General features: G+C 35.9%; 2 protein-coding genes across 10 annotated transcripts in view; one reads left to right on the top strand and one right to left on the bottom strand.

The window, feature by feature from the left end:
- LOC127977002 (RAS guanyl-releasing protein 1-like) overlaps positions 1-8,161 on the top strand; it is a 23,015-nt gene extending 14,854 nt beyond the window's left edge. For 4 of the 5 annotated variants that reach the window (XM_052581620.1, XM_052581619.1, XM_052581618.1 and 1 more), the window contains exons 9-17: positions 432-707; positions 1,060-1,140; positions 3,356-3,460; positions 3,656-3,765; positions 4,712-4,862; positions 4,955-4,991; positions 5,078-5,215; positions 6,792-6,988; positions 7,137-8,161. In XM_052581620.1, coding sequence (XP_052437580.1) covers positions 432-707; positions 1,060-1,140; positions 3,356-3,460; positions 3,656-3,765; positions 4,712-4,862; positions 4,955-4,991; positions 5,078-5,215; positions 6,792-6,988; positions 7,137-7,247 — 1,206 coding nt within the window. In that variant the 3' untranslated portion in view covers positions 7,248-8,161. The remainder of the gene's footprint in view (positions 1-431; positions 708-1,059; positions 1,141-3,355; positions 3,461-3,655; positions 3,766-4,711; positions 4,863-4,954; positions 4,992-5,077; positions 5,216-6,791; positions 6,989-7,136) is intronic. The other variant, XM_052581617.1, reaches the window with a different exon arrangement.
- LOC127977005 (heterogeneous nuclear ribonucleoprotein U-like protein 1) overlaps positions 1-14,526 on the bottom strand; it is a 23,135-nt gene extending 8,609 nt beyond the window's left edge. The window contains exons 1-7 of one of the 5 annotated variants that reach the window (XM_052581627.1): positions 14,209-14,339; positions 13,678-14,115; positions 13,017-13,185; positions 11,153-11,386; positions 10,937-11,064; positions 10,697-10,852; positions 8,379-9,098 (exon numbers count right to left, since the gene is read on the bottom strand). In XM_052581627.1, the coding sequence (XP_052437587.1) occupies positions 8,991-9,098; positions 10,697-10,852; positions 10,937-11,064; positions 11,153-11,386; positions 13,017-13,185; positions 13,678-13,716 (834 nt within the window). In that variant the 5' untranslated portion in view covers positions 13,717-14,115; positions 14,209-14,339 and the 3' untranslated portion in view covers positions 8,379-8,990. Of the gene's footprint in view, positions 1-8,378; positions 9,099-10,696; positions 10,853-10,936; positions 11,065-11,152; positions 11,387-13,016; positions 13,186-13,677 lie in introns of those variants that run through there. The other 4 variants (XM_052581624.1, XM_052581625.1, XM_052581623.1 and 1 more) reach the window with 4 other exon arrangements.

Raw genomic sequence — 14,526 nt, 5'->3', positions numbered from 1 at the left:
AGGATTGCTTTTCTTTACAAGTTTCTGTTCATCAAATATTTCTTAATCACGTTTTCCATGAAAATATTCAGCAATACAACTGTTTTCAACATTTCTAATAAAAAATGTTTCTCATTCATGTTTGCCATCACAGGAATACATTATACTTTAAATATATTAAAATAGAAAATGTTAAAATTATAAGAATATTTCACAATACTACTATTTTATAGTATTTTACAGCATGAGATCTTTTCAAATGCAAATGTTTGAACAGAAGTGTACATTATGCTAATCTGTTCAAATTATTAGTTATTAAAGTATATGTTGAAATGAACGTAACTAAGACATATTTTATGTTTTATACACTGATATCTTATGTTAGACAGTACAGTAATGTGCTACTGATAAAAGAACAAAATGAGATCTAACTTCATGTTGTTTTCCCACAGACTCTCAGTGAACTCACAGAACTGCTGTCGTCGTACAGCAACTATTCAAACTACAGGCGCTTGTACAACGACTGCACTGGATTCAAGGTGCCCATCTTGGGCGTTCATCTTAAAGACCTGATCTCCCTCAACGAAGCGCTACCAGACTACCTTGAGGACGATAAGATCAACCTGGGGAAAATGCAGCATTTATACAGCAACATTAGTGACTTGTTGGCCATCCATGACTGCACCCCACCGTTTGAGGCCAACAAAGACCTGCTGCACCTGCTAACGGTGAGACAGAGGGAAAACAGTGGTTTGAGAGGGATTTGTTGTCAGAGGAATGTGTTACTGGAAAGCCTCTATTCTCGGAAGTGTTTGTTGTGCCTCATGCTGTGGGTTATGAATACCTGACTAGGCCCCATCAGTACATGGAATAATTGTGCCTATTTTGAAGCATGTAAACAGGCCTTTAGTTCATTTCTACAGAGAGCCGGCATCTATTTATAAGCTAAACGAGTATTTTTGAAATCGGCCCTCATCTTTGTGGTTTAGCTCGGTTGTTTGTGTGTGATACTGAGAGATGTGGATTGCAAACAGTGGGCATCCTCTCATGTGTAACCGTTCTGCCCCGCCTTGCCAACAGCTCTCGCTAGACTTGTGTTACACGGAGGACGAGATATATGAGCTCTCCTATACCAAGGAGCCCAAGAACCCCAAAATTCAGGTGAGGCTTTCAAAATAAACATTGCATTGTATATTGTATACTGTACATATATTGTCTCACTATAGGTCATGCTCAGGGCTCAGGATTCACTTAAACCTGTAACACTACTGTGTAAAAAATGATTTTTCAAAGTTGTAAATTATAGGAGTATCTTTTATAACAGAACATTAAATTCTTTCTACTTTTACGCTTTGATTATAATTTCCACTCTGAAATTGCAAGTAAATTTCACAAATTATTAAAAAAGAAAACACATTGAATTATACATGAAATTTGAATTATCAACACATTGAATTATACATGAAATCAGTTTTATTTTCTGCTTCAAAATAATTACTTATTTTGCAAATACTTGTGTGTGTGTGTGTTTGTGTGTGTGTATATATATATATATATATATATATATATATATATATATATATATATATATATATATTTATATTGTGTATATATATATATATATATATATATATATATATATACACTTTATATTATACTTTTTTGACTTTCAAAGTCAAGGTCATTCAAATGCAAAATGTTTGAAGGTATAACACCAGTAGACTTTTATTAACTGCATGAAATGGCTTTCTTTCTTAAAAGACTGCGTTCAAGTTAAAATAAGTTCACTCCCATCTTCTTTCATGTTTGACCTTTTCCACTGCCCGCATCGCATCTTTGTAAACACAAACGCACATGACACAAATGTTAATGGCGCTTAGTGCTATATTTATGATCCTTCACAAAGCGTGTCACGGTTAATTGTGTGTGCCGACATGTGGTTGGATTGTTCTTTTATTTTTACTGTTATCACCAACATATTGTAAGTGTCTAATTCTAACATTTGGGAATATTTCTATTGAAAATCGCGATTCCTTGATTTCTAAAAAAAAATGTATCATGGCAAAACAATAAATTCGAATTAATCGATTAAATTATATGTTGTATGTACATTTAATTCAGGTGTGCTGCGCATACATTGAGATGAACTGAAAAAGAGCATGGACCGACCGCTTGATGGAGAGTGAAACTCTGAAGCGCTCAGTCAGTGTGTTCAGCAAATGAAAATACATTGGTGCTAAACTTATACTGACTGCATATATCTTCTACGTGACATGGATCCATTCAGAATAACTAAACACAGCAACATAAACATGACAAATAAAAACATCATTGTGAATGTGAGTGGAAACAACATGAAAGTATGGAAATATCTGTGCCTGTGCATAAATACAAATGCGCGAACAGTGCGAATTCAAATATATATAAAACTTTTTTTACGTATGTTACTCGAAGAAAATGCATTATAGATGCGAAACAGGAAATTGTATCGCAGACGTATTTGTGTACTATAGCAAGTCTCTTAAAATAAAACAATTTGATCTTTTTATGACAAATTGAGGTTATTTCACATTGTAAAATGGGAATTCCCTCCCCCATTACAATTTTGAGAGTCTCAAAATTCAGTCTTTTTGGGGTGCTGTAATCACTCAAACAGAAACACAGGTTAAGAAATCTCGAAACGTCCCACAGACAAATCAAAATATATGGACCATCAGAGCACTAAAGGTGAGCTCTTTTTACACAAAGCAGAAAGAAACCAGTAAAAACACTATATCAACCATACAGAAACGCCCTTAAAACCACTCAGAACATGTTAGCACCCACGTATTGTAGCAACACCCTGGTAACCTCAAGCACCCTGGCATTATCAGAAACAAGCAGCACTCCGATTTTCTTCAGAAGATATGAAAATATAGTAGTCTCTATCATCTAAAGACTGCATATTCAAATGTTGACTTGTTTGATATATGCAACAGGCTGCTATTAACACCCTTAGCCAGTATCTTCGTATAGTCTGACCTTGTATGTGACCTGTTTATAGACAGGGAGTATCCCGTGCTAATGTGTGGGTACATGGCTCAGCGCACTCCTCTTTGTGCAAACACACTTCAAAGAAAACCACAAAAAAGACACATTGCTGGAAGACGCACGATCGTTATCTCCGATGCTTTCAGTGTGGGTGTTGTTACGTACAAGCTTTTTTTGATTGTTTCCTATAAAGCCTCTGCCTGTGACAGCGTTCGCGTTTTACAAATAAGCCAGCATTATTTGTATAGTGTTTTCACAGCAGCATTTCTCAGTTGCTGATCTTGTGTGAGTTGGTGTTGAGTGTCAAAACAAAACTGTCAGGTCTCTAACCACCCTTTCTCTGTAGCCCGTAGCTCCAGTGAAGCCCCCAGTGGTAGCCGAGTGGGGATCAGGAGTGACCCCGCGTCTGGATCCCGACACCATCTCGAAACACGTTAAACAGATGGTGGATGTAAGTGAGAAACGTGTTTATTCCCACTTTTAGGGCCAGTTCCTTAGTGTGAGACTGCGACGGCCAGTTCCTGGCTGTCCACTCTCACTTCCTTAATAGCATGTTAGGCCCTTCAAGGCCAAATGTCACAGGCTGATAATTTTAGAAGTCGGCGTCATACATTAAAGATCACAATGATTGTGTTGCCCCCTACAGTCTATCATGAAGAATTATGACTTGAACCTGGACGGATACATTTCTCTGGAAGATTTTGAGAAGATCGCTGCGAATTTCCCCTTCTCTTTCTGCACACACGAGAGCGATAGGTGAGACGAAGTCTTTTACACTCTGACAGATGTGACAACCGAGAATAAACAGGGTTGTGTTAATGACAGAAATGAAACTGATGTATTTACACTTTGGTTTAAAAGTTTGGGGTCAGTTCGATTTTTGGTGTTTTGAAAAGAAGTCTTGTATGCTCACCGAGGCTGCGTTTATATGATCAAACGTCATTTATTTGGTCAATGTCGTTACCATTTAAAATCATTGATTTCAATTTTTATCATATATTTAAATGTTATTTATTGCTGGGATGCAAAGCTGAATTTTCAGCCACCATTATTGCAGTCTTCAGCGTAAACATGAGCCTTCAGAAATCAATCTTATATGCCGATTTCAGAAACTGGGAGAAACATTTCTTATCATCAGTGTTGAAAACTGTTGTGCTGCTTAATATTTTTTATGGAAACCAAGATACATTTTTATCAGGATTCTTTAATGAATATAAAGGGAGTATCCCATATAAATAAATAAATACTGACCTCAAACCCAAACCTCATAAATTTCTTATATGATGAACATAGCTTCCATTTCTGAAGTCATATATATATATATATATATATATATATATATATATATATATATATAGTAATATATAAACAAGCTCATTAAAAGGGTGAAATGTAAGCTGACATTTAAATAAACTGTTTTTTATTTGATTCAAAAGTTGAAGCAAAGTTTAATTTGCCAAATCAAAGTTGGTGAATGTTGTGAAACCAACACGCAGGAAGCCATTCTGATGTCATGTGACAAAGAAAAACATAAAACAGGAAATATCACAGACGACCCCTCTAGAACTTTGAAGTTTCAGATCAACCAATCAACAAACCAATTCTAGGATGTTGAAAAATATACCTTTTACCCTAAAATTATATAACCATAGTTTAAAGATTTTTAGATTTGTCTGTAATATGCTTTGTTCTTTATTTTCAGGGAAGGAGAAATCAGTAGGGAGGAAATCACTTCATATTTCATGCGTGGGATGTCGGTGTGTGCTAAGCTTGGCTTCAACCTCCACAACCTTCACAACTTCCATGAGACCACATACAAAAGACCCACATTCTGCGACACCTGCGGAGGATTTGTGAGTGTTTAAACTAAGGACCATCTCATTTTGTGTTTCTGGCTTGTCTTAGTACATTATCTAACATTTTTCCCCATTTCTTTTTCCATTAGTTATGGGGAGTCATAAAACAAGGCTACCACTGTAAAGGTTAGAACACACAGATCTTAATCAATCAGTTTCCTATATAGTGTCACCTCAGGAACATCGTAACCCTGCTGCACCTCTCTCTGCAGACTGTGGTGTAAACTGTCATAAGCACTGTAAGGATGTGGTGGGAATGGAGTGTATGAAGAGGTTCCAGGTGACCAGTAGCTCTTGTCCCTGCACCCCGGGCCCTGTATCAGGGCTCCACACTAAGGGCAGCAGCTGGAGTGAGTTTTATTTTATTTATATCAGTCTAGATATACATTAAGGAAGATGGCCATTATAGCATAATAACATCCAAAAGAGTGATCATTGCAGAAATAGCAACTTTTGACTTTGAACTATACCATTTTTTTAAAAATCAAATTAAATACTGATTTGAGAACCATTTTATTGTGGACCAAAAAAGAGACCATGGGGTGAAGATGAAATATGAAACTAGCACAGCTAAAGGAAACCTAACACACTCTCATATCAATTTGTTACGATTTAAAATTTTGACAAACATTTTCAAATTCACAGATTTTCATTTTTACATTTTTGTAAATACTGCTTACAGTCTGGTTTGGTTCATGCTTGCTAAAAACTGTAATTCTTTACATGAATCAAATCATACTTAAAATTGCCACCTTGTAAAACTGTTGCGTTGTCATTAGATTGAAATTGGTTGCCAGGAACAACTGAAGTCATTTTAGAAGTCATTTAAAAAACGATTCCACAGCACCTTCTATTAAAGCCTACTTATGTTTAAAAACCCTATGAAACAGCTTGATGAAGCCAGGCTGAATGTGAAATGGCATACTAGCATCCTTGTCTTACTATTTCTGCCATGTAAAGGATGCTACTATGCTATTCTTTGATAAACTATTTAGTGCCGTCAAACGATTAATCGGGATTAAACGCATCAAAAATAAAAGTTTTTGTTCACATTATATATGTGCGTGTACTATGCATATTTATAATGTATATATAAATACAGACACATGCATTAATAATTTAAGAAAATATGTTATGTTTGTATATTAAATATATATTTTATATAATATAAATTATATGAATATATACACATTTAAATGCATGTAAATATTTTCAATATATATAATGCATGTGTTTGTATTTAAATATACATAATAAATATACACAGCACACACACATATATATTTTGTAAACAAAAACTTATTTTGGATGCGATTAATCGCGATTAATCATGTGACAGTGCACAATACGAAAGAAAACATCCGTCGTTACTTCTTTTACATTGCCAATATAAAATAGCTAATAGGCTTTAACTATGTGATAGACATAAGGTGCTTCCCACGCACTATGACATTTCATAGTATAAATAGTGTCATTAGTGTGAAAAAGTGCACAGATGATGCACTTAAACAATCGAAAAACAAAGCATGGAATGTTGGACACCATGCACTCAACTGTCGCAGCTTTTATTATTATACTGAAGGGGGAGGGGCTATCAGACTCCAATTATGAATGACAAAATAACCTAATACAATTCATACCCTACCTACATGGTTGAGAACATAGCGTTTAGGTGCACTGTGCGTCATTTGGGATGCAGCTACAATCTAATATTTGCTACTTGCTTTTGATTGTAAATCATATCGTTATTCAAGAAAATATTTAGTTGGAAAGAAGATTATGCAGTGTAGAATGTCATCAATACTCTTGGTCTGAATCCACTGCTTACAAATATACTAGCATCAAAAGCCACACAAATTTTAAAAGAAATGCGAAGCTGAAAGATGACTTATTGGCTCTTAACCCATTTCCCGGCCTTTCAATCAGGTTCTGAAGAGGAAACATTTGTCTTTCCTAATGGAAACGGATCTGAACACTCCAAGGGCCAAACTTCATCAGACAGCGACGCAGAGGCAGCCACACTATCAGACAGGTCCACTCAAACAGACCCAGGAGTTTGGACACCGGTGGCCAAACGGAAAGATCGCCTTTCTTCCCAGAAAAAACATCCACCCCTTGAAAAGGTATTGCCATAAAATATAACTTGCATATTTTCTTAGCGAGTATGGTGGATATATTCATAATATATTGCATAGAAAGCTAATTTGGTGAGCAAGACAGCAAACAGTACACTTTTGAGACTAATGTTACCTGTCTGCCTTATCATCCCAGAGTGCTACGCTACCAGCAAGGGTGCGAGGTTCATCTGCCCCTAGTTCTCTCCTACAGGAGAAAATGGATGAACTGAAGCTGAACAAAGATAAACGAAAGGAACCCGACTGAACTAGTATGTGCATGCGGCCGTTTGTTTGTGTGTGGTGGAACTGTTAAATACACTGGACAGAAAAGACTGAAGAATATGTCCTCATCTTTCTCGCCAACTGTCTTGTTCTATTGTCTTCAACAGATTGTTCATGACGTTCATTAAATGTGATGAAATTCTAGTCAGAAGGAATTTTATTTAAGGATTTAAAGCTCTTTAAAACCTTGTTGGTGGACTTGATTGGTAAGAACTCTCTATGCACCAGCGTCAACTGCCAGTGAAGACCAGATCAATGGACTTCACATCTCCACAAGTGCTCAAAAGTGGACTGCTACATCTTCGATCTCACTACCACTCATCTTTATATGAGACAGAAGAACTATCTTACCTTTATCACGGAGAGCGAGTACAAAACTGTTGCCTTAATATTCACACTGATGGAAAATATACACTGTGAACAACTGTATAGAACTTGAACAGCAAGAATGTACCTCCTCTGTTAAGGGACGTGATTTTGGTGCTGATATAATACCCAGAATGCATCACTGTGCCTTATGTAATGAACAATTCATTGAGTACGAGACAAAGGGTGTTATATCACTGTTTAGATCAAACAATAGTCTTGTCTCAGTTCAAAATGATCACAGTCTGCTTTGTTAGTGCTCGTGTCCATTCATGTATTCGAGCACGAGCATTAATGAAAAAGAGCGGGAGAGTGACATTAAGGGTCAGTTCAAACAAACACTGTGGACCTATTTTAATTTGTTTTTCTAATATGTTTTCTGTTTGATCTTTTGTCAACTCCAACTTGAATGTCTTGTTTTACTAAATCTTGAGTTTAGGCTATAGGTTTTTATTTATTGAGGAATGATAAAGCTTAAGTATTTTCCACAAAGCACTGTCTGATGTGATTAAAATATGAATGGAAAAGCGATTGAGGTGTTTCATTGGTTTCATGAGTCTGGCTCGAACATCTCCATTGTAAATCATGATGGAATTGTTTTAAATCATCGTCAGAGTCACGGTAATGTTTTATCATTTCATTCTGAAGGCAAAAACTAAATGGATTGGACAGAACAAATAACGTCATTAAATATGAAGTGAACAGTTCCATATAAAGCCTCAACTACGATGAACATTTTTCAACACTCTTAAAAATGGCAGACATTTTTTATTATCAAGACGGATGCAACTTTTTAACAGTCTTCATCTTCTTATCTTGTGTGGTTGTGCTGGCAATGAGTATATATTAAACACTGAACAACTACAATTTAAACAAAATACATGCTTTTCACTGTCACGTCTTAATGGGTTAAATTAAGACTAAAAATAGTTGATTCAACAAGCATCTACAATCCAAATGAATTGGAATTTTAGCAAAACAATCAGAGCTGAGTTTCGCGGTTTCTACGCCTGCAGGCTGTTTGTGGTACTGCAACTAGAAGTTCCTCGCAATAATAATATCTTTTAAGTATTCTAGAAATCATTCATCTCTCTGCTCTTATTTCAAACGCAGGGGTTTGGTTGCACTAACTAGTATAATTGAATCAGGGAAGTTTACACTGAGTCATTTAGTTCAATGACAATCATCGACAACAGTCAGCTTACCATCTCTTGGAAAAATATGCAAATGGTTTAACAAGATGTATGAAAGAGAAAATAAAAGAAATTATGGTAGTTAAAGTGGAAGAAGGTATTTTAAGTACAGAAGCTTTAACATGGTGTCTGTGATAGTGGAGGTGATGTCAGAGCGTACTTCCTGTTTACTGTGAGCCGTGTGAGCTCTGGCTTCCCTGCTGTCCAGAGTAATTCCCATATTGACCGTCGTACTGGTTCCACTGGTTCTGATTCTGATAATACTGCTGCCACTGCTGTGCATAATGGAGAAAAACATAACGCATTAATTAAAGAACAACTTTTACTGCTTCTACATATTGATCTTTTTGAATATAGTCTTGCATTTCAATCATCTGATCTAATGAAAAATAAGAAAAATGACAAAATGTGTTTAAATGTTACAGAACCAAAAAAGATTATACAACACATTCAAGGAATATTTAGAAATAAAGTAAACACTATCAACAGCTGTGGCATGCAGACAATTATAAACAGTAATTCAGTTATATATTTAGACTTAAAATCTAAGTCAGAAGGTTTAAAAGTAGAACGCTTGCATTGTTGCTGCTCAAGATTATTCAATAAAAGGTTTGACCAGTAAATTTTCCATTTCTGATGGAACTACTTTTCTAGGTCGATGAAATTGCCTTTGTAATTAATGCAGGTGCATTTTATGGAACTAACTCGCCACTATGTAAACACAGACTGTTTGTTATATCACATTATTATTACTGTATGTAACTTCCTAGTTTAATCATAGGGAAACCAAGCCAAGCTTTTTCCTTAATGGTTATGAGTGAAAAGATTTGCTACAACAGACAAGCTTGGTGATCAATTCCATATCATCAGACTCCAGCTTGTTCAAATACTGTTTAAATGTGGTCATATTTATAAAATAATAACTATAAATACATTAGAGGGAACCGGAATAAGTGGGTAAATACAGAAAGAAAAAAAGAAAAAGAAAGTTGTTCAGTATTGTCTGATGTTTTTTAAAGATGATTATGCTAGTATATATTATTATAGTATATATAAATCTGAGGCAAGGACTTTAAAACTTATTGACAAATGTAATAACCTTCAAAAATCTAAAATCGTATTTTTTTAATTGAAAATACAACAAAAATGGGAAAAACATGACAGAAAGTAGAGGAAAAATTAATGGACAAAAAAAAACTAAATCAACATAAAATGAACATAAAATATGTACAAACATATTCAACAACCTTACGATATATATTACTTAACAGTAATGATACTAATAATAAAATAATGATAAACAGTTGTAACATTAGTATAGTACAGACACATTTCTTGTAAAACTAATTGGTTGTAATGTAATATTTTTCAGTAATTTTGGTTAGTGTGTGAAAAAGTATGTAAGCTGAAGCATTACTGGTAATAATAATAATAAAAGAAAAAACATGTAAATAGATAAATAAATAATAATGATAAAGATATTAAAGTCTGAATCCAAGAATTTTTAGTGTAAGAAAAATAATAACTGAAACATTCATTACTAGGGTAGTGATGAGTTATTTTAAAGGCTTATTTTTCTTCATTACAAAATCAAAATTTGTTGTGCACTGCCCTTACATTCTGAAAATAAAAATTTGGGCTGAGTGCTGACTATCTGCTGCAAGCTTTAGTAATTGAGTCCTTATTACCATTAATAAAATTTCTCAGAAATGAATTCATTCATTTATATCCACAACATTAACCCCATGTAAAGATAGTTGATGGATATATTCCTATTTTGTAAAATGTTACCAAGAAAAGCAGATGAGAAGCTTTCAAAATCGTTATCAGAACAAAAGTAGTTTTTAATCATAGAACATTCCTTGTAACTCGCCTGTTGATACTGCTGATTGTAGTTCTGCTGGTTATATGATTCTCCAGATCCTCGATTGTAATGGTCACCTTGCCCATAATCTGGGTAACGGTTGTAGTTATAGCCTTGGTTATAGTTGCCCTGGTGGAAACCAGGATTGTAACCCTGATTATAGCTCTAAACGAAAGGTGGGAACAAAATGAAAACACATCCGATGAAGATAAAAGTCTGTCACAGATACATGGCTGTGCACAGACTCACTTGGTTATATCCCTCTTTGTTATAGGAGCTATAGCGGTTGCTATTGTAGCTTCCTCCAGACTGATGGCTGCTGCTTGATCCATCTCGCCCGTCTCTGTGATTCCCTCGCCACTGGTTCTGATTATAACCTGACAAAAGCAGAGAGCAAGAGGACACCTCGAAAAACACTAATGACAGACTTTTGAATTAGTTGACACCTTAATAAGGTCAATTCACCTCCTCTGTAGCTTCCTCCAGGGCCTGTTCTTGACCCTCTGTGGTTGTCGTACAGCTGGAAGCCGCTTTCGTGTCTACGTTGTCCTCTGTTATCAAAGCGTTTCTCAGGTGGAGGACCAGCCTTCTGGCCCTCCTCATTGTACCACTTGATTAGCTTAATAGCCTCTTCTCTTTGCAGCTCAATAAAGGTCACTTCATCGAGAAAGTCTCCGACCTCTGGCAGCACAAAGTTGGCTTCAATGTCAGGGAAAGGGGAAAGAAGTGGGGACAGAACAAATCACCAAAAGACACTAAAAGAAAATGAATACAATTTTGAAATCGCAAAATATTGCTAAAAGAAGATGGGGAAATGATGCAAGAAAGACACAATGAACACTACTGCAAACCAAATGCAACCTCAAAAACATGTTAGGGAAAAAGGGATCTATTTACAGTAGTGGTCAAAATAATTTGAACTCTTATCTTTTGCTGTAGTGTGTTAGATGAAATATCAGTTTACATTTCCAAACATTCATTTGATTATTAATCCAGTCCGATTTTTGTGATCGCACAAGGAGTCTGACAACAGTCACTGGTCCACACAGAGATCTGATCTCATCATCATCATTCAGTCTGTCTGTCTGAATAACATGAAGAAACAGAACAAACTGAGACCGACTCAATCCAGAAGAACTGTGTCAACGTCTCAAAGATGCTTTAAAAGACCTACCTGTAAAGCTCTTTTGTAAGAATGCTGTAAATGAGGATGTTGCTAAAAAAATTTCTTTATCACTTAACTTCTATTTACTAAATTAAATCAACATGTGGTGCGGGGTTGCCAGGTTTTTACAACAAAACCCGCTCAATTGCTGCTCAAAACTAGCCCAATCGAGGGGTTCTGGGGGATAAAATACACGTTACAGTACATGGCTGCCCACTGCTCCGGGTGTGTGTTCACGGTGTGTGTGTGTTCACTGCTGTGTGTGTGCACTTTGGATGGGTTAAAAGCAGAGCACGAATTCTGAGTATGGGTCACCATACTTGGCCGTTTGTCACGTCACTTTCACATTTGGCAGGGCTCCCAGGTAAAATTAGCATCTCAAGGGCTAAATATCACACCATTGATGTAGCTTCAACCCGCGGACATGAAAAACAACACGCTGTACAGTGTTAAAATAGCCCTATTCCGCTGGAAAACCGTGGACTTGGCAACACTGATTTGGGGTGACCATCCTTTGTGTTTAAAGCAGCTTTTACCCTCGGTGTACTTGCACATAGTTTTTCCAAGTAGCTTTGCAGGAAAGTTTCTTGAAGCATTTTGGTGACACTGCCACAAATTTTCCTGTTTCTTTACGTCATTCGAGACAGACTAGGTGATAATGAGATAAGGAGCCAGTTGCATAATCATGTAACTTTATGTCATTGAATTTTACAAATTATGAGCAGTTTTAATGTCAGAGTATAGCACTTGCTATTGTCAGACTCCTTGTGCAAACTAAAATCTTTCTGAATTATTACAGTTAATGGCAAAATGAATGTATGTAAATGTAAACTGATATTTCCTACTGACACTACAGCAAAAGATCGAAGTAACTTTTCAGTCTTTTTTAGCTGGTGAAAATACTAGAGTTCTAATAATTTTGGCCACCACTGTATTGTGACTGAAAGGTATTAGTATGAATTCTTATTTTTTATGATAATGCACTTGCTTGGTTTGCAGCATCTCATGTATCATTAAGACACATCCAATCAAACTGAGGACAGAGTTCCTAGATATAAAACTGTTAGTAGTATGTGCTTTAAAGTTTAATTACAAACCAAAAAGCAAAAGTGAAAGAAATGTTATGCGTCTGATTTCTATAGTTTTCCATAGCAGCGCTCCTACCTTTCATTTCTAAAACAGCATGATCAGGCACATCCTTCCCTTCCTCATGGGTTTGCTTAAACATTCGCTCTTTTAAATCCTCGTCCGTGGGACAAATTACTATAGCCTTGCGCTGAAACCCTTCAAAAGGACGCATTTTCCGTCTCTGGGCTGATCCATATACATTTGTCTAGCAAAAGTGAAAAGAAAGAAGTAAAAGCTGTTCATTATTGTTACCTTTGAGTGGCTTTGCTTTTATCCGGATGAAATCTGGAACCCTGCAATGAAGTGAGAGTGGATTTTCCTTTCTTTACCTGTACCTACTGTTGAACCTTTACAAGACCTCACACTTACCTTACACAGGTGTTTTTCAGGACATCACAAAAAATAATGTATGTGTGTGTATATATATATATATATATATATATTTTTTTTTTTTTTTTTTTTTCACTTCTCAAGAAAAAAAAAACTATTTTAAATTTGCAGAATTTTCCATGTCCATGGGAACCCGGAAAGTTGTCTAGCTCATGCACAATAACCAGTTTAACTGCAAATTCACTTCAACACAATAACTACACTTCTTAAACTGTAATGCAAATAAATGTCACCTATACAAACAAAATATTTCAAATAAGAGTTAAGAAAAACATTTCCCCATTCTAAAAGGGTCTCCTTCACTTACCTTGACTCTTTGTGGTGCTTCAGATCTATAGACAGACATACATCAGTTACCTGAGAACACTCATAGACTCCATAGTTTGAGACATGCAACTCTACCTACATTACAATCCAGCTATGCCCTGAAAAGCCAAGAAGCCCACAACAACAACCCACAGGATAATGGAAGTCTACTTAAAACCAAATCTATTTCTTTTAGAATTAGTACAGCAACAAAATGTGCTTTCTTACTCACCGGGCTGAGATTACTTGTCTCTCAACATCTTATTACAATCTTGGACTACCAGTTCATTATCAGAGAGGCTCACAGAAAATTTCAATGTAATCGGAAATGCAAGATAATGCAAATGCTAATATGTTTGACATTAATAACTTTTCTGACACTGCAATATACAACATTCGATCAAAAGCTGCTTCTTCTACTCAATCATATTGTAGCCTCCTGAAAGATAAATAAATAGCAAATTAGAAGAAAAACGGCAGTGGTCATTCACAGTTGTCTTCACTGGGAATCATAGGAATGTGTTTGCAGTACCTGATCCAAGATGTAGTTCCGTCTCTTGTGGGAAGCAATCTGGATCATTTGGTTCAGGCACTGAGTGGCCCGCTGAATAAGGATGTCCCAGCGCCCAGAATAGTTTCGCTGGCGACGCAATCCCATCACCTAAGACCATAAACCATAAAAAGATCATAAATGTTTTTTTTTTAAAGCAATATCCACTCATGTTAAAAAGAAATTGGGGTCTGTAAGATTTTTTAGGGGTTCAAGCACGCAGTGCTGAAACCCTATTGTAATTGTTAGGATTTTTATTATTATTAGGGGTTCAAGCACGCAGTGCTGAAACCCTCTTGT

Source organism: Carassius gibelio, chromosome B18, assembly GCF_023724105.1.
Source record: "Carassius gibelio isolate Cgi1373 ecotype wild population from Czech Republic chromosome B18, carGib1.2-hapl.c, whole genome shotgun sequence".
Lineage (NCBI taxonomy): Eukaryota > Metazoa > Chordata > Actinopteri > Cypriniformes > Cyprinidae > Carassius > Carassius gibelio.
This window is presented reverse-complemented; position numbering and strand designations above follow the sequence as displayed.